The sequence below is a fragment of the Procambarus clarkii genome, chromosome 83 (genome assembly GCF_040958095.1).
Source record: "Procambarus clarkii isolate CNS0578487 chromosome 83, FALCON_Pclarkii_2.0, whole genome shotgun sequence".
Taxonomy (NCBI): Eukaryota; Metazoa; Arthropoda; class Malacostraca; order Decapoda; family Cambaridae; genus Procambarus; species Procambarus clarkii.
In genome coordinates, this window is record NC_091232.1 from 6,435,576 (window position 1) to 6,455,647 (window position 20,072).

Sequence of the window (20,072 nt, forward strand, 5' to 3'; positions counted from 1 at the left end):
GAGTGAGTGTTCCGTTGTGATATCTCAACTAGTCATAACTTATATATGTCATTAAGTGATAGCAACAGAGTCACTCAACTCAATCTTCACGTTAAAATACATTTAGTGTGACTCTTGTAACACAAAGCAATATAAGCAACAATTAATATGACTTACAAAATAAGTAAATTACAATTGTACCTCTGATTGGTACATATATAAGTACTACAATCAGTACTATAGTACAATCAGTACTATAAGTACTATAACGTGAACATTATACTCAGTACGACTCAAACAGCAACACACTTAGATTCACTAAATCAAGAAAATCATTATTTAAAATGTTTTATGTGTTTAATTATATAACTTACTGTTGCAATGGTTCCATACTTGTTGGGTATTCCTTTATATACTGGTCAGTAATTCCCTATAGTCTGATTTAGTAATCAACTATACAAGGTCAGTATTACCATATATTCTGGGTTAGTAATCCCTATATACTTGCCAGTAATCCTTCTATATACTTGCTATTAGTCCCAATCTAAACTAGTTAAGTTATTCCCTGAATGTTGGGTCAGTAATACCTATATACTAGTCAGCAATAGCTTATAACTGATCAATAATTCTCCAAATATTGGTTCAGTACTCCAATATATATATATATATATATATATATATATATATATATATATATATATATATATATATATATATATATATATATATATATAATGGTTCATAAGGCTCCATGAATTCCGGCTCAATAATTCCTCTATATTGTATTAATAGAGGATTATTAAGCCATGTATTATGGCTTAATAATCCTCTATATATCCTCAATAATCATCTAAATTACTGGTTCGGTAATTCCTTATATAATGGTTCAGTAAACCCCTATTTGCCTGTTTAGTAACCTCCTGTATTCTGATTAAGTAACACTTTATTTACTGGTTCAATAATACCTTATATGCTAGTTCAGTAATACTTTACATACTAGTTCATTTATAACTTACATATTTTGAACATTCTATCCTTTTTTAAATCTATGATGTTTCCGTTGGTTCTCATCAATGTGTAAGCGGACAATTATATACTTGTGATGAATAAATGTATTGTTTACATGTATTAATAGCATATACCTCAGATGTATATGCATAGAACAGTGTAATTATCGACTAGTTTCAAGGGGAGAAAATATATATGAAATATTGAAACTAGTCGATAATTACTTGAAACTCCCCCTTGAAACTAGTCGATAATTACACTGTTCTGCGTAATAATTACAACATTTCTACCGTATATATTTTGAGTGAATATATATATTAATGCATTAAAAATTTCTAACGTTAATTAAGTTTAAACAATTTCGGATTATATGAATATCTTAATGCTTACATATATAAACACGCACACGCACGCACGCATACACGCACAGGAATTGATAGGATAGATAAAGACAGGCTCCTTAACACAAGGGGCACACGCACTAGGGGACACAGGTGGAAATTGAGTGCCCAAATGAGCCACAGAGATATTAGAAAGAACTTTTTTAGTGTCAGAGTGGTTGACAAATGGAATGCATTAGGAAGTGATGTGGTGGAGGCTGACTCCATACGCAGTTTCAAGTGTAGATATGATAGAGCCCAATAGGCTCAGGAACCTGTACACCAGTTGATTGACAGTTGAGAGGCGGGACCAAAGAGTCAGAGCTCAACCCCCGCAAGCACAAATAGGTGAGTACACACACACACACACACACACACACACACACACACACACACACACACACACACACACACACACACACACACACACACACACACACACACACACACAACAGGCCCAGGAAGTTGAACAACAGTTGATTGGAAGATGAAATGTAGTCCCACAGAGCGGGAACGTCGACCCCCACAAAAAAATATATATTTATAAAAAATAAAACATTTCTCAAAGCGTTACAAGACAAAGAGTACTTGGAAGACGGGACACCACGAACGTAGCTCCTTAATTACACTTAGGTAATTACACACGCCCTTTCCCCAGCACCCCCTTCACTCCTACCAATTCCCTTCCCTTAGCTGCCCTACCGAGGACTGCTGCCCACTCAGCAACAGCTGCAGCCGGCCCGCACACATATATATACATTCCTTTCCTGCCACTAAGTAATGTATCTTTTCACCCCAAGCTCTTTCCCCAGGCCCGGTCAGAGCAGTCAAGTCCGGAGCAGCTTCAAGAGTGAGTTCTCCAGGAGTCTTGAGCCCCTACTCTCCAGCGTCGGCAAGGGAAGGGCAGGGGAGCCCCTCACCATGCCCTCAGGTACGTGTATGAAGAGGGGAGCCCGTCACATTGCCCTCAGGTACGTGTGTGAAGAGGGGAGCCCCCTCACCATGCCCTCAGGTACGTGTGTGAAGAGGGCAGCCCATCACATTGCCCTCAGGTACGTGTATGAAGAGGGCAGCCCATCACATTGCCCTCAGGTACGTGTGTGAAGAGGGGAGCCCCTCACATTGCCCTCAGGTACGTGTATGAAGAGGGGAGCCCGTCACATTGCCCTCAGGTACGTGTATGAAGAGGGCAGCCCCCTCACATTGCCCTCAGGTACGTGTATGAAGAGGGGAGCTATCATACCCTCAGGTTCGTGAGTGAAAGTCGCTTACTATGCCCACGGGTACGAGTGAGGGGTATAGGGAGTCCCTTCCCCATACCCTCAGACACGTATGAGAGGGAGGGTGTTCCTCGCCATGCCCTCAGGCACGTGTAAGGGAAGGGGAAGTCCTTGATTATGCCCTCAGATAAACGTGAGAGAAAGGTGAGTCAATGATCTTGGTCTTAAGGCACGTCTGAGGGGAGGAGAGGGGAAAGGTCTGTTGTAAGACAGGGTTTAGAAATTATAGTAACATACGCGTTAATTTATAATGCTCAGCCATGTGTGCGTCCGTGGGCTTATGTATATATGAGATTAATACATACATAGCCCCTAAGGGTTTGTGCCACAGCAGATAACCCTAAGATTCTGTGGCACCTCAGATAATCCTAAGGATCTGTGACGCAACAGATATTTCCTAAAGATATGGATGACACAGCAGACAGCCATGAGACTCTGTGGCTCAGCAGATGGCCCCCTAAAGATCTGTGGCACATCAGATAGCCCTTATGAACCTGTGGGATAGCGTAGATATAACTAAAATTATATAAAGGTGTGAACGTTCAACCAGGCTACTGCTCAATAACTTTATCCAAAGTTTATGCTCAGTTTTACATCATCACAATGTTGTGTTGTATTATGTTTGTTTAAAGTATTTTTATTAGTTACAGGTATTGTATTATCTTAATGTATTATATATAACTATTTAGAGATCGTTGCTATAGTTAGGATACAGCTATTGTTACTACGTTATTTCATTTATTTGCTACGTATTCGAGTTCATGTTTATTTGACAGAGGCAGGAATTCTTGCGTGAACTTTAGATTATAGCTGGGTACCTCTTTGTGTTCTTCATGTACTGTCACCTTGTTCTTCGTGTATTGTCACCTTGTTCTTCGTGTATTGTCACCTTGTTCTTCGTGTATTGTCACCTTGTTCTTCGTGTATTGTCACCTTGTTCTCCGTGTATTGTCACCTGTTCTCCATTTGTTTGCCTTTATTCTTTATTATATCCGTCAAAGAATTTCACTTTCATATTCACTCATGTCAAAACTCGTCTCATGAGCGGGGAACTTTAGCTGGCGGGGAAGGTGACTCTAGGTGACTTTTAGGTGACTTTAGGTGACTTTAGGTAACTCCTCTTACCTAGCGCGACGTTGTCCCCATAGCGAGAGACTGTCCTCGTAGCCAGTCTCTTCCCCCCCCCCCCCCATAGCGAGTCTTTACCACCTAGCGAGAACTTGTCCCCCATAGCGAGAACTGTCCCCCATAGCGAGACGTCTCGAGACCTTCTCTCTCCCTCTGCCTCTCTTCCCCCAGGGTCGTCTGGCTGTAGCGAAAAGCAGTCTTCTGAGGGAGGGTGCGCGTCTCGCCCTCCTTCGGCAGCCTCGGTGATGGGTCCCGCCTCCTTCGGGATGCCGGGGTCCAGACGCTCACTCTCCGCCGCCAAGCTCAAGATCCTGGAGAGTGGCGGACCCTTCGCTGAACACTGCAAGACGCACGATAATAAATTTAGGGTAAGCTTATTAAAATTTATGCAACATTGGAACTCCTGTCGTAAACAGACGGCTTTGCACGTCATGTGCATCTTATATTTTACAATGGCGATATATATAATGTCTCAAATAGAACTCGAATTTCAATGTCTGCAAAGTATTTCCGCCGGAATCTGTCTACGAGTCACAGAGACTGAAGGGTGATCAATTCACCGTCATTTCCTCTTGCCCACCAACAGCAGGAATTGACAGGCAAGTTCACTAGGCTAAAAGAAGAGGCCCAGGAGCTCCACCGAGACGTGACGCTGAGAAGGTGCTTGACGAGACGGGGCCGCGTGGAGGAGATCGTGAGGGAGTGTGCGGCCCTCGAGGACGAGTTCCACGCTTACACCGACGAGATGGAGGAGCTGAGGGCCGTCTTTGACGCCGCTTGGGACGAGCAGATACAGAGGGTCTATGCTGAGCAGGAGGTCTTCCAGTCTCAGGTGAGCCCGCTGGCCACGGCTGGAGGTCGGGTTGACTCCTAAATACCTGCATGGGGAGCTTTGGGCTCAGTCGAGCCCAAAGCTCAGCTCAGTCGTAATGGCTTTGAGCTCACTCGAGCTCAGTCGTGATGGCTTTGAGCTCAGTGTTGTGTAAGGTTACTGCGAAGGAAGTATTGTGATGGGTGTTGTGTAGAGAGTATTGTTCAGGGTGTTGTGTAGAGAGTATTGTTCAGGGTGTTGTGTAGAGAGTATTGTTCAGGGTGTTGTGTAGAGAGTATTGTTCAGGGTGTTGTGTAGAGAGTATTGTTCAGGGTGTTGTATAGAGAGTATTGTATAGGGTGTTGTGTAGAGAGTATTGTTCAGGGTGTTGTATAGAGAGTATTCTCTACACAACACTAAATCTTCTGCTCAACAATGTTGTGAAGAAGATTTTGAGATAAAGCTAGTAGAACATCTGAGGAGAAAGTACTTTGTAACATATCACCAGCATGATTTCAGGGTTGGCAAATCTTGCCTCACAGGATTAATAGAGTTCTATTTATCACAATTCCCCCACAATTCCCCAGTCCCTAAGTTAGAGGTGCAAGCAGGAATAAAAGGGAAGGTACTGCAGCAGATAAGGGAGTACCTAAGCAACAGAAGACAGCGACTAGTTCCAGAACTAAGAGGGATGAGTTATGAGGAAAGGCTGTGTGAACTGCACCTCACGTCGCTGGAAGATAGAAGAGTTAGAGGAGACATGATTACCACACACAAAATTCTCGGCCGAATAGACAGGGGTAGATAAAGACAGATTATTTAGCAGAGGTGGTACTCGCATAATGGGGACACACATGGAAACTGAGTACCCAAATGAGCCACAGAGACATTAGATATAACTTTCTTAGTGTCAGAGTAGTTAACAAATGGAATATATTAGGCAGTGATGAGGTGGAGGCTGACTCCATACACAGTTTCAAATGTTGATATGATAAGAGCATAAAAGGCTCAGGAATCTGTAATCCAGTAGATTAACAGTTGAGGGGCGGTACCAGAGAATCAAAGCTCAATTAGGTGAGTACACACACACATACACACACACACACACACACACACACACACACACACACACACACACACACACACACACACACACACACATATTAAGCGAGCAGATTCAACAAAATGTCTCGTTGGGAAGCGCTTAAAACTATCTCTTTTGTTTCTACAACTTTTTTAGTTAACATTAAACTCATTAAAATCATTTTTTACTATGTCATTTTTTATTAATTAAGAGGTAAAAAAACACATCTTTTATTGATTACATAATGAATTATACACCACTGATAGCCCACGATAAAACGCTACGTGTCACTAACAAATGCTCCGTGTCCATCACTAACAAATGCTCTGTGTCCATCACTAACAAATGATCCGTGTACCGTGTATTGTTATTTTCTCCTTGCAAGGTTGTCTTGCAATATGGTGATAGCACCTTACGGTATTGACTTGAGACGCTCTACACTTATAACTCATAACACTATCTGTTGCAGGCGATGAATCACAATAACGTGGCTAAATTATGTTGACCAGACCACACACTAGAAAGTGAAGGGGACGACGACGTTTCGGTCCGTCCTTTGGACCATTCTCAAGTCGATTGAGATGGTCCAACACGGACCAAAACGTCGTCGTCCCTTCACCTTCTAGTGTGTGGTCTGGTCATCACACTATCTTTTGTTTTAAATTGGTTAACTCAGCCACGACAGTATATTGCTAGGTCTATATCAAATCTCTAGAATGACTATTCGTGTTAGCATATAACTTGAAAGTTAACAAGTTTATATATGATTAACAAAATTATTGAGTTTAGTTTTGAAATCGGGCATTGTAGCCTCAGCGCTGAATCTCTAATGCCAAATAAAATATATAATATCGGCACAATCATCAGTAATTTATATAATAATATAAGACAATGATCTCAGCCATTCTTATTTTTCATGTTGTTTCTATTCCTGACACATCTACCGTTAGCATGAAAGATTTAATGGCTATTTTCAGTATGTTCTATTGTTCAAGTACGTTTATTGAGACAATAATATACATCTCCAAAGGATAGAGTAGCTTAGGCTATTTCTACCCCCCCCCCCCCTGTTCTATTGTTATCTGTATATTAACCTTGGTCATCTTGACCAAGGTTAATGATTCCCTTGGTCATCTTAATGACCTAATGTGACCTTACTTCTTGACCATATCTTCTCATGACTTAAGGTAACAGTCAGACCCTGTGTGTGTTTGATCCCAATGTTTACCTCCAATACACCCTACCTGTGCCTTTTGATGACCTGACCTCACCAGTACCTCTCAATGACTTGACCTTACTTGTCACTCTTAACGCCTTGACCCCTACCTGTGCGTCTCCGTGACCCCTACCTGTGCGTCTCCGTGACCCCTACCTGTGCGTCTCCGTGACCCCTACCTGTGCGTCTCTGTGACCTGGCCCTACCTGTGCCCGCTAGCGACTGGCATTGACCTGAGCCTCCCTCCCATTCATTACCAGGTGAATGACGTGGCCAGCCTTCGGGACGAAAACAAGAGACTGATGATCATTGCTCAGCAACTGGAACCTTACATCCGCTCCATCACCGCCCTCATGGAGAGAATATCTCCTAAGCTTCAGGTGAGACTTTGTAGCTGCTGGTCAGACTTTCCTCCTCCAAGTGAGACTTTCCTCCTCCAAGTGAGACTTTCCTCCTCCAGGTGAGGTTTTCTTTCCATGGTTGAGAATTTATGTCTCCAGATTCACATGTCTAAGAGGCAATTCCCATCTCTGAATGAGAATTCTTTATCACACGGGGAAATTTACCATATCCAGGTGAGAATTGTCATATCCAGGTGAGAATTGTCATATCCAGGTGAGAATTGTCATATCCAGGTGAGAATTGTCATATCCAGGTGAGAATTGTCATATCCAGGTAAAAATTGTCATATCCAGGTGAGAATTATTATATCTAAGTGTGAATTGCCATATCCAGATGAGAATTGACATAGCCAGGTGAGAATTGCCATATCCAGGTAAGAATTTAAATATCCAGATGAGAATTTCTATACCCAGGCAAAAATTTATATTGACAGGTGAGAAATCCCACCAGACCTCCGGGTGATGGGAACATGTGACTCTTGGTAGAAATTATTGTCTTCAAATGGTAATGTGTTTCTCCCAGCGATAACATTTACCAAATTCCAAGTAAAGTAATATTATTATTGAAGCTGTTGTTGTTACTTGGATTAAGTGATATTTGCCAATACGCTGAGATAGTTTTGAGACAATGCGTTGCCTCCCCCATCTAGTCACTACTGTGCTCCTAACTTGCTACTAGCTCTCTCACTTTGATACTGTCTCTCCTACTTTGTCACTAGCATGTTCATTCTGTTACTAGCACGACCGCTAGTGGCTAAGTGGGAGTATTGTCCGTTAACACTTCAATGTAGCTGCTGATAACCCGCCTTATCGTCCCTGAGCCTTCCGTTCCCAAACACACCCCCATTACTAACCCCTTTAAACACCTCTATCCACCCACACCCCCCTATCCTTACAACACCCACCACAGTCCGCTTGCACAACATCACGTACCAGAGTCCCCTCACACTCACACACACCCTCACGCACCAGAGTCACTTCACACTCACACACCCCTCGCAACGTCACGCCCCAGAGTCCCCACACACTCACACACCCTCACGCCCCTCTTCCCCCTCTTCACCCCACCAGTGGCCTGACAATGTGTGTGTGTTCGACAGGTGCCCCAGAGTCAAGCCGCGTCGACGGCGTCTGTGGTGGACTCCAGCGAGAACATAATGCAACAGATCCTGGACCAGATCAGCGCCTGCAAGCCTGAGCAGCAGCAGAGGTGAACCTTCTCTCTAACCTTCACTGTTTGTTTGCATTGGGAGGCAATTCTTTCTTCCCCCTGGCTTTGGGGACAGTTTATTAGCTATAGGGAAGTTTTTGATGGCGAATGTTCGAGGGGGTTTGTTTCTCCCTTTTTGTCTCTGTCACCTTTCTTCTCTCTGTTCTATCTTATCTTTCTATCCCTCTTCCTTGCTATCGTCCTTTTTTCGTCCTAGGATTTTTTTCGCCCGTCCATAGGATTTCGTCCTATCCCTCTTTCTTGCTTACAACATATGTTCGGTAACTTTATTTTCTAGGGAGGATAATTTGGTTGGCTGAACTATTAGTAAACAGCAATTTTCTTGTTTCTGTATACCCTATTTAAGGGTATTTTTATTTATTTTTATCAAAGCCTGTTTTATCAGGGAGGGAAATCATTATGTTCACTACTACTTTACAGACACCTGTTACTAAACATTTGTACATCAAGAAACAGTTGTCTAGGAATTATGCTTGAGGGGGGGGGGGAACAGCTTGCCACGATTGGCTGCTTGGAAACATTTTCTATATTTGATTTGAAAAAGATCTGAAGAGGAGAACTATATTTTTAAGAACACCTGAACCTTTAAGGAGATCTGTACTCTTGAAAACACTCACAGGAATCTTCTGTACTCCAGAGAACATGTTCAGAAAGAACTACACTCTCGATAACATCTTCAGAAAGAACTCCACTCTCGATAACATCTCACAGAAATAGCTGTTCCCTTGAGACTACTTGTCATAACTTCTCTTAGAAACAAGCGGGGAGGTTTATACTCTTACTTAAAATATAGACCCATATACCCATGGTAGATAACATTGACGCTATCAAAACATCTTTACAAGAAGTATCCTTTAATAAAAACATCTGTTCAGGAAGAAACAAATCTATGATCCCTTAACACAATCTCTAGAGCAGGATGGTGGCGGATTTGATTTGATTGTTCGGTGGCTAGTTTATTGTGCACCCCATACCCATCCTGTGAGCGGTAGCGCAAAAAGCATTATAGAGGGCACAAAAGGTCTTTATCAGACCTCATCTTAGGCGAGGGATCGAATCAGCGTCTTGAAGTCACCCCCGACGCACGCCTTAACCCATAGACAACGATGTGCTAAAAGTTACACAACCTCTAGTCTGCATGACTCAATATATCACGTAATTGTGATCTCATTGTGTAGATAATCTCTTACCACTCATAGGGAGAATATACTCTTGATAGGGCACCGTATACACCCCTAGGAAACACCTTTTTTTTGGAGGGGAGGTAAATAGGTTTTTACAAAGGTAACCTATCCCTAAATGTTAGTAAGTAACCTGTTCAGTGTGAATATCTATTGCGTCTTTAACAAGAATCAAGATCAATGTGCTTTCGTCACCAGCGCTATATTAAGAATGTAACACTTGGTTCATCATTTATAATGTTAGAAGCTTTTGTATTGGGATCTCTTATGCCATTAGAAGCCCATGTATAGGTATCTGTTATCCCTTTACAAGCCTCGGTATAAGATCTCTTACACCACTAGAAATATATGTACTCGGATCTACTATACCTCTGGGAACGTTTTACGGGGGATCTCCTACACCTTTGGAAACCCCTGTATTGAGATCTCCTACACCTTTGGAAACCCCTGTATTGAGATCTCCTACACCCTTGGAAACCCTTGTATTGAGATCTCCTACACCCTTGGAAACCCCTGTATTGAGATCTCCTACACCCTTGGAAACCCACCACTTATCGTGAACAAAAGATGTGAGATGTGTACTGCCGCAGCCTCAGTGTACTGCCGCAGCCTCAGTGTACTGCCGCAGTCTCAGTGTACTGCCGCAGCCTCAGTGTACTGCCGCAGTCTCAGTGTACTGCCGCAGCCTCAGTGTACTGCCGCAGTCTCAGTGTACTGCCGCAGCCTCAGTGTACTGCCGCAGCCTCAGTGTACTGCCGCAGTCTCAGTGTACTGCCGCAGCCTCAGTGTACTGCCGCAGCCTCAGTGTACTGCCGCAGTCTCAGTGTACTGCCGCAGCCTCAGTGTACTGCCGCAGTCTCAGTGTACTGCCGCAGCCTCAGTGTACTGCCGCAGCCTCAGTGTACTGCCGCAGTCTCAGTGTACTGCCGCAGCCTCAGTGTACTGCCGCAGCCTCAGTGTACTGCCGCAGTCTCAGTGTACTGCCGCAGCCTCAGTGTACTGCCGCAGACTCAGTGTACTGCCGCAGCCTCAGTGTACTGCCGCAGCCTCAGTGTACTGCCGCAGTCTCAGTGTACTGCCGCAGCCTCAGTGTACTGCCGCAGTCTCAGTGTACTGCCGCAGCCTCAGTGTACTGCCGCAGTCTCAGTGTACTGCCGCAGCCTCAGTGTACTGCCGCAGTCTCAGTGTACTGCCGCAGCCTCAGTGTACTGCCGCAGTCTCAGTGAACTGCCGCAGCCTCAGTGTACTGCCGCAGCCTCAGTGCACTGCTGCAGCTTCAGTGTACTGCCGCAGCTTCAGTGTACTGCTGCAGCTTCAGTATACTGCTGCAGTCTCAGTGTACTGCTGCAACTTCAGTGTACTGCTGCAGTCTCAGTGTACTGCTGCAGCTTCAGTGTACTGCTGCAGTCTCAGTGTACTGCTGCAACCTCAGTGTACTTCCGCAGTCTCAGTGTACTGCCGCACCTTCAGTGTACTGCTGCAGTCTCAGTGTACTGCTGCAACCTCAGTGTACTTCCGCAGTCTCAGTGTACTGCCGCACCTTCAGTGTACTGCTGCAGTCTCAGTGTACTGCTGCAACTTCAGTGTACTTCCGCAGTCTCAGTGTATTGTCGCAGCTTCAGTGTACTGCCGCAGTCTCAGTGTACTGCTGCAGCTTCAGTATACTGCTGCAGTCTCAGTGTACTGTCGCAGCTTCAGTATACTGCTGCAATCTCAGTGTACTGCTGCAACCTCAGTGTACTGCCGCAGCTTCAGTGTACTGCCACAGCTTCAGTGTACTGCCACAGCTTCAGTGTACTGCCACAGCTTCAGTGTACTGCCGCAGCTTCAGTGTACTGTCGCAGCCTCAGTGTACTGTCGCAGCCTCAGTGTACTGCCGCAGCCGCAGTGTACTGCCGCAGCCTCTGTGTACTGCCGCAACCTCAGTGTACTGCCGCAGCCTCAGTGTACTGCGACACCTCAGTGTACTGCCGCAGCCTCAGTGTACTGCCGCAGCCTCAGTGTACTGCCGCAGCCTCAGTGTACTGCCGCAGCCTTAGAGTACTGCCGCAGCCTCAGTGTACTGCCGCAGCTCAGTGTACTGCCGCAGCTTCAGTGTACTGCCGCAGCTTCAGTGTACTGCCGCAGCCTCAGTGTACTGTCGCAGCTTCAGTGTACTGCCGCAGCCTCAGTGTACTGCCGCAGCCTCAGTGTACTGCCGCAGCCTCAGTGTACTGCCGCAGCCTTAGTGTACTGCCGCAGCCTCAGTGTACTGCCGCAGCTCAGTGTACTACCGCAGCTTCAGTGTACTGCCGCAGCTTCAGTGTACTGCCGCAGCCTCAGTGTACTGTCGCAGCTTCAGTGTACTGCCGCAGCCTCAGTGTACTGCCGCAGCCTCAGTGTACTGCCGCAGCCTCAGTGTACTGCCGCAGCCTCAGTGTACTGTCGCAGCTTCAGTGTACTGCCGCAGCCTCAGTGTACTGCCGCAGCCTCAGTGTACTGCCGCAGCCTCAGTGTACTGCCACAACCTCAGTGTACTGCGACACCACACTAATTACTTTCCTTCCTACTTTAGTTCATGCTAAACCATGCTTCACAACATTATCCTTTATAGTCCAGGTTGTCGGAGACTGGGAGCCTATTTACCGCTAGGTAAACAGAGGAATTAGGTGGAAGGATACATGCCCAGTCATTTCTATCCTGCTGGGAATCGAACCTGAGATCCCCGATTGTGAGTTGAGAACGAAGGTAACTCCTAAAATATATAATAACAATCAAATAATCTCACGGAGTAATAATAATAATAATTAATAGTAATAATACTATTATTAGTATAATAATAGTAATAGTCCGGTTTGTGGTCCACATATAAGAATGTGGAACAAGCAACTGAAGCTCGAATTATTTGGACTATTACATAAAATAGTCTATGACACATCTGTTTCAATGAGAAAATATGGTGGGCGGGCCGTGCGGACGATGGGATCGATCCCGCATACCTGAGGGGTGAGGGTGTAGTGTGTTAGTACGTGGGGAGGGAGGGTAGGGTGAGGGAGAGTGTCAGTGTGTAGGGAGAGAGGGATGAGGGGAGTGTTTCAGCGTCTGAGGGGAGAGAGAAGGAGGCTAAGGGGAGAGTGTCTCAGCAAGAGCAAGGTTAAAGGGGTGGGTTTGTAAAAACGAGAACACGGTGTAAGCGAACAAATGCAACACTCCGACATGCGATGCATCAGTAGATGGAGTGTTTTGATAATTACAGAAAAAAAATCTTTACATACAATCATCAGTGACAAGAGCTGCTAACAACGTTCAGTGTAAATATTTGTTTACATACAATCATCAATGTCAAGCGCTCTTACCGTTCGTTCACAATAAAGTGAACGGACTAGTTTTATTTCAGAAAATACATCCATCAAATCAAACCAGGTGGGAAGCAATGGCATATATCCTGTCAGTGGACGAACCAACTAACAAAATTCTTCCATTAACAAGACGGTGTTGACTCATGGGCTTTCAGTGGATGAGTCCAAGAATGCCAGGTGTTGCCTAGAGGGCTTCCAGGGGGGGGGGAAGGTCTCTACGGGCTATGCAGAGGCTTCCAGGAGGAAAGGTCTCTATGGGCCATGCAGAGGCTTCCAGGGGGAAAGGTCTCTACGGGCCATGCAGAGGCTTCCAGGGGGGGAAAGGTCTCTACGGGCCATGCAGAGGCTTCCAGGGGGTAAAGGTCTCTATGGGCCATGCAGAGGCTTCCAGGGGGGAAAGGTCTCTACGGGCCATGCAGAGACGTCTACATAACTTCCAGGATGAGACGCCAATGTCGAGGCTGAGTAGCTCACACGACTTTCTCCTTCGGGAACCTAGTGAGACAAGGTTAATTGTAACTCGCAGGGAATGCATGCCCTTCGTGTAATGTGAATAGCAGACCAGCACCTCCTGTGAGGCTGCTCCACCTAACTAACTGGTAAGGAGGAGGGAGGGAAGCTAGTGAGGTGCACTGCTTCACCTCTCCTCTACCATTATCAACCGTTTCATGTCTGTCACTATCCTGAGACGACCCCCCATTTCCCCCCCCCCCCATGATCACTCACGCTTACTTCAGTATTCGCTAATAAAAGACCAAGCGTATTTTCCCGTGTCTCTTTGCGAAAGGTGATGACTGTTCATTTTTTAATTTGACTAGTATGCCTGGTGTTGTGTGTGTGTGTGTGTGTGTGTGTGTGTGTGTGTGTGTGTGTGTGTGTGTGTGTGTGTGTGTGTGTGTGTGTGTGTGTGTGTGTGTGTCAGCGCTCACAGAGGGACGAGGTATCCACTTTGCGCCACCCGGAACTCACTATAATGTCTTTTCTGTTCTTTCACATCTAACAGCATCTTCGCTCTCGTCATGTTTGGTGTTCTTCACATGCACAGTGTTCTGTTTTTTTTATACTTTCTCCCTTTTTATTGTGCCCTCTTTTCATTTTTTCCTCCCAATGTGTCCTCTCCTTTTTTTCCTCTCCCAGTGTACCCTCTCTTCTGTTTAGTCGCTTCATGTGTGCCCTTCCTTTTGTTTTTCTCCTCTCATTGTGCCTTCTCTTCTCTGTGCTGCCGTTCACTAAGTTCAGTTCCCAGACCCATCACTACTTCCTATTGGCTACCTTCACACCCCGCTCTTTTATCTTCGTTTAGATTTGCGCTGTATCATTCCAGTCATTTTCCTCACTTTATCTATCAACCCATTATCTATTAAGTTCAGGGTTCATTATCTGTCCACTATCTTCACTTCGGAGCCCATTTTGCCTTTCAGTTCCCATCAACTTCAGAGCTCATTGTTTATTATGACTTCAGAGCTAATTGACCTCACTTCAGAGCCCATATTACTCCCTCTAGTGACCATCTTCCTCTCCAGATCCCATGTTCCCCGCTCTCACTATCCCCTCTGCCTTCCTCTGCACCACATCCTTTTCCTCTGAGTGCGAGTGCCGCCCTCCCCTCACTGTGACCCCTCACTGTCTTGCCCTCACTTCAGAGCCGAGGGGCGGGGGTGTGCGGACGGGGCCAGCCGGGTGTCAGGCCCCGTGGATGATTCAGGAGGCGGCTCTGCCAGTTCTGCCATGCTCCTGGGTGGGATCCCTAAACCGCCCGACCCACCCCATACCCGCCGGACGCCAGACCACGAGGAAGACCAGGAGAGCGATCATGGCCATGGTGAGTGACGGGCGACTAGAGTAGTGGAGATGTAGAGGAGAGTTATGAGGGGGGGAGGGAGTGTTTACGCACGGGGGGGGGGGGGGGGGAGAAGGGAAGGGAATTATCAGCAGAAAGCGCCAAGCACTTGCGACTATATAGCACTGGGAAGGGGGTCAGGATAAGGATTTGGGATGGGACGGGGGGAAAGGAATGGTGCCCAACCACTTGGACGGTCGGTTGGGCACCATTGTTAGGGTTAGTGTATGATGGGGTGTTAGGAGCGGTTAACTGGGGAAATTGGGGGCGTTTGGACACGGAAGAAATGAGGTTGTAGAGAGGAGTGCAAGCGTGTATAGGGAAGAGATACCATGAGCGTGGGGACGCTTTTCGAAGAGTGTATGACAGAGCACAAAGAAAACAATGGGGAAACCAACAAGGGAGATGCAAGCAAGAGAAGAGGAAAAAAAGATCAGTAGATAAATTACCAATACTATGGAAAACTAACAGGAAAATAATCAAAACTAGCCAAGATAAAAATACATCTGAGACGTTAGATGTATCACTGAGTACTCTTGTAGCAGGGAGGAGTAAGATGGTACGAATGGGAATTTGTAAATAGTAGGAAACAGTGTGCCAGTAACAGGAAGAACTTGGCTGTTGGAAGGAAGGCTTAAGCTGACGAAAAAAGAGATGAAATTTAGTGGTAGGGAGAGTTTGGATGGTGGCAGAAAGAGTTGGCTAGTGGTAGGGAGGGGTGGAGTGATGCCACGAAGAAACTGAGTATGGTGGTAGTAGCAAGGGATTTACTAGTGGCAATGTTGGGGAAGGTTTGAAGCCGGGAGGGGCAGACTGCTGGTAGGGAAGTGGGTGCTGTAGAGAGGAGACAGGGAAGAGTAGACAGGGTGTCAGAGAATGTGATTCTGATGTCAAAGGACTGTTAAAGGAAGGAGTGAACTGGTGCCAGGAATGAATCGGTCTGGTAATGAATAATCACTCAACTGAAGACAAGAGGTGTATGGGAAGGTGTTAAGAGGGCTGGTGGGAGAAAGAGGGATGGGGAGGGCAACTAGGTAGGAGCCAAGGGGTGTGACGCATGCGCGTGTCCCTCACAAACGCACGCCACTGTAGTTACAGGAAGGTGGTGTTGGGCCTCTCCTCTCAGTTCTCCCCCAGTAGCCTAATATTAGTCTGCTGCAACTCTAAACCATTCTGCATGCGCTGAACCCTTCCTCACAATCCCTAGTTGTATATAAACACCTAGTTTTGTGTGTGTGTGTGTGTGTGTGTGTGTTGCTTGTGTGCGTGTTGTTCTGAGTTGATTAAAATTGCATTTTCTTTCAGTTTGTACTTGTAACAGGCAAGAGCATGTCTGAACCTGTGTGTGTTGTGGGTAGGTGGAGTGTGGGTACACACACTCACCTACATGTGTCTGCGCGTCGAGTTCAATCTACTTTTCTGCTGTTATTCGTCAAATACAATGACTCCCTTCCATCATTTAACTTATTTTATATTTTTTTGAAGCTGTGTGTGTGGAGGCTGGCCCCTGGTAGTCCCATCTTCATCCTAATTACTCATATTGGTCTCTGGTTTCCAAACATGTCCTCTCTTTCTGCAATTATGCCTCAGCATCTCTCCACTATCTTGCTTATCCATCTTACTGAGAATCTTTTTCAACTCGATCATGATGATCGAGATTTCGAGAAAGATATTTTCCATCTTTCTTCCAGCAAGATGAGGTCAAGTTCCCTCCAAATATTCTTGCCGTTTAGCTCTTTCAGATATAAAACCAATCTTGAATCAAACATCTGTACCATATCTAGCTTTGCTTAGTTCTTCTTCAGTGCGGCCTTTAGGAAGCTTAAGAAGGTGACCATCAGAGCGCACCAACCGCATGAAGCGTCGGCATTAATTCATAAATTATTATGCATTAATGCCGAATCTTCATACTGTTGTGTTTAGCGCTCTGAAGGTCGCCTTCTTAAGCTTCCTACACTGAATGATCGCCCGAGTCAAGATCTGGTGATAGGTTTGGTATCATGTCTTTTTCATGGTCTCTTTATTTTCTGACTCCAGAGAGTGCTGCCCATTTATTTGTGCACTGTCTACCTGGTCCTGTGTCACCTGCCCTCATTCTCAGCACTTTGCACTTGTTTGGGTTACAGTTTGACAGCTGTCTCTTGCCAGATCTGAGTTTGTCTAGGTTCGTTTAAGCTATGATTCATCTAGCATTTACGCATCCACTTTTGAATTATTTACAAATAGTATTTCAAAATCATGGCGGCTTTATTTACATTTATTAAAAAGTTCATGAGCTCCGAAGCACTACGAGGTTGTTTATAACAGCTACAACCTTGGATTGTAATGTTTCGAAGTTAGTGAACTGTTTAATAAATGTAAACAAAGCCACCTTGATCCTTGAAAGGTGAAAGGGTTTGGTAAGTAAATGTCTCATGAATGTCTTGGAGCATTCTTCACTCGCCAATAAGTATTCGCCTATTTATGTTTACTAGGCGACCAGTAGCTCCTGGACCCGATCTTGCAGCGGCTCATCATTTATTGCAATGGCTCCTGGCCCTCTTGTTTACTATGAAACGTAGCCTAAATGAAATATGAATGGTGTTTGGTTCGGCTGGCTTCCCCTCCTTTCTCCTTCTAGCTCACTCCACTTGGTACTGAAATAGCTGTCTGAAAGAAGGGAAGGGAACTATGAGGAGGAAGCGCCAAGCCATTACGACTATATAGTAAGAGCTATCTGAAAGAGCTATTCCACTTACCTTCACACTGAAGTACTTCCTTACGTCCTGATGGCCTGTCTCAGTTGTTAGTTTCCTCTCGTCCCACCGCTGCTCAACATTGGTTTTGTTTACACTTTACACTTAAAAATATATCGTTGTGATCATCGCCTCTGCGTCGCTTATCTTCCAGCGCTATGAGGTCTAGCTCCCTCGGCCTTTCCTCGTAGTTCATTCCTCTTAAGTGCAGGAACCAGTCTTGTAGCAAACAGCCTGGGCCTTCTCTAATGTTTCTCAGTTTTTGTGAGGGTTCTATACTGGGGCGACAGATTGTAGTTTATTATTGTGTATATCGTCCAGAAGGCTTCTTGTCCATGTTCCTGGAGGCTTCTTCAATGTTTCTCAGCTATGCATATGTTGCTGATGGTATCGTATTACTGTGTGTCTCAAGTGATAGATTGTAGCATTATATCTGTTCCTGGATCCTCTTAGTTTTCTCATTCAAGCAGTTTTATTTCCCTCATCGTATGCTGCCTCCCCTCATCGTATGTTACCTCATCTCTGATACCTCCTCATCCTCGGCCTCACTCTCATCACCCTACACTTATTTGTATTACCGTAAATAACCATTTATCAGACCAGTTCTCTGGTTTGTCCAGATTTTTTTACCGTAATAAACAATCATCCTTTGTTTCGATTCGTTTCATCAGTTTTTCATCGTCCTCAAACATTGTCATATAGAATTCTACTTCCTCAGTTAGATATTTAGCAAAATCAAGAACAGTTTGGTTCTTATTATCCCTGTGGTTCTCATGTGTTATACTTTAACACTCTGATCCCTTTCCTCTCACTGTTGTTATCTGTCTCCGGTTGAATCTTACTCAGTTCAACATGCTTCTAGTAACTCCTCAAATCTGTTTGTTCCTCAAGTCTTTAAATGGGAACTTTTATGGAGTAAAGTGTCTAAGACTTCCTGGCTGACAGTAAAAGGCAGTCAGCTAACTCTTCTTTGTCATACTAAGTTCATCAGTCAGGACTTCCATTCTGTGACACCGTGATGCTTTCTTACAGAGTCTGTCCTGTCTGTGCCTTTCGATATCATCCTGATTAATTTCACTTGTATTACTCGACTTGAGAATGGTCCAGGACGGACCGAAACGTCGTCGTCCCTTCACCTTCTAGTGTGTGGTCTGGTCAACTTACTTTAGCCACGTTATTGTGACTCATCATCTGCTTCACTTGTATTCTGTTGGGTTCATTAATAGATTGATTAATAAATAATGTTTCTGGACGCATATCGACGGGGTTTATTGGTGTCATATAAATTCAAAATAAATTTAACATTTGAGTTAGGTTTGAAAGTATCTGCTTAACTTCCCAAGAGGAAGAGTCAAGTTAGAGTTGATAGACCTCAGGGTCTGTTTCCAATGTCATTTGTTTCAGCTAATTCGTTTTGTATATGCCTGTATACTCATGGCGCTGTGTTAGCGGGATCCGAACAGCACTTCCTGTGCCTGCCTCATAATTGCCAATTGACTTTCATAGTTAAGATTCATCATACATATAAATGCGTGTATGGAGTCAGCCTCAAGTTTCTCTCAGTCTCGTCCATTCCACTTCTACACTACGCTAACACTGAAAACTTTCTTAATACCCCTGACTTATCTGTGTGTTCAGCCTCCAACTATGTCCCCCTAGTGCTGATTTTCCTCCTTTTCAAATACTCTACCCTTGTCTATACTCACTATTTACACCCGAGCGTATTTTATAAGTCGTATTGAGGTACTCTTTGTCCTGTGTCGTGAAATCTAGCTCCTGTAGCCTTTCTTCATAACTTATGCCTCTCAATAGTTAAGATGTACTTAGTTAAGAAGGATTTTATTCTGGTACATCATATTCAAGTATTGATCTTACATTCTTATTGTGTAGTGTCCTTGATGATTCATTGGTCAAGTTCCTTTAGGCGACCTGATGTTTGCCCACATTGCATAAATACTGATGAAAGCCAATTAATATGAGCTGTAGGAAAGAGATTTGGTGAAATGTCTACTCCTAGGTTCATCTTTTAGCGAATACTCGACGTTGCTCCCCTTCGAGGTTATAGACTGTCACAGGTCTCCTGTCCCAAGTTGACCAAACCACACACTAGAAACTGAAGAGACGACGTCGTTTCGTCGCCCAATCGACTTGATCGACTTCGGTCCAGGAGGGACCGAAACGTCGTCGTCTCTTCAATTTCTAGTGTATGTGGTTTGGTCAACATTTTTCAGCCACGTTATTGTGACTTTTCATCTCATTCCCAAGTCCCTATCCTTTTTACTTTGCTCTTGCTTCAGATAAACGCTAGCTTCCCTCTTATGGACCACTCATGCTGCCAGTCCAAATTCCTAAACTATTTTATCGACGTCTAGAAGCGTCTCAATTTTTTTCTGTAGCATCCTGCAGTCATCTTTTGTTCCTGAGTTTTATAGATTTTCATCATCTAAAAATACTGGCATG

At 44.8% G+C, this 20,072-nt stretch overlaps 1 protein-coding gene across 1 annotated transcript in view; it reads left to right on the top strand.

Annotated features, from left to right (window-relative positions):
- The window catches only part of LOC123768822 (uncharacterized), a 62,349-nt gene that overhangs the window by 32,206 nt on the left and 10,071 nt on the right, over nt 1–20,072 (top strand). Inside the window, 6 exon segments of the mRNA XM_069316187.1 lie at nt 2,180–2,298; nt 3,947–4,143; nt 4,362–4,607; nt 7,147–7,266; nt 8,388–8,497; nt 14,681–14,859. Of these exon segments, the coding sequence (XP_069172288.1) occupies nt 2,180–2,298; nt 3,947–4,143; nt 4,362–4,607; nt 7,147–7,266; nt 8,388–8,497; nt 14,681–14,859 (971 nt within the window).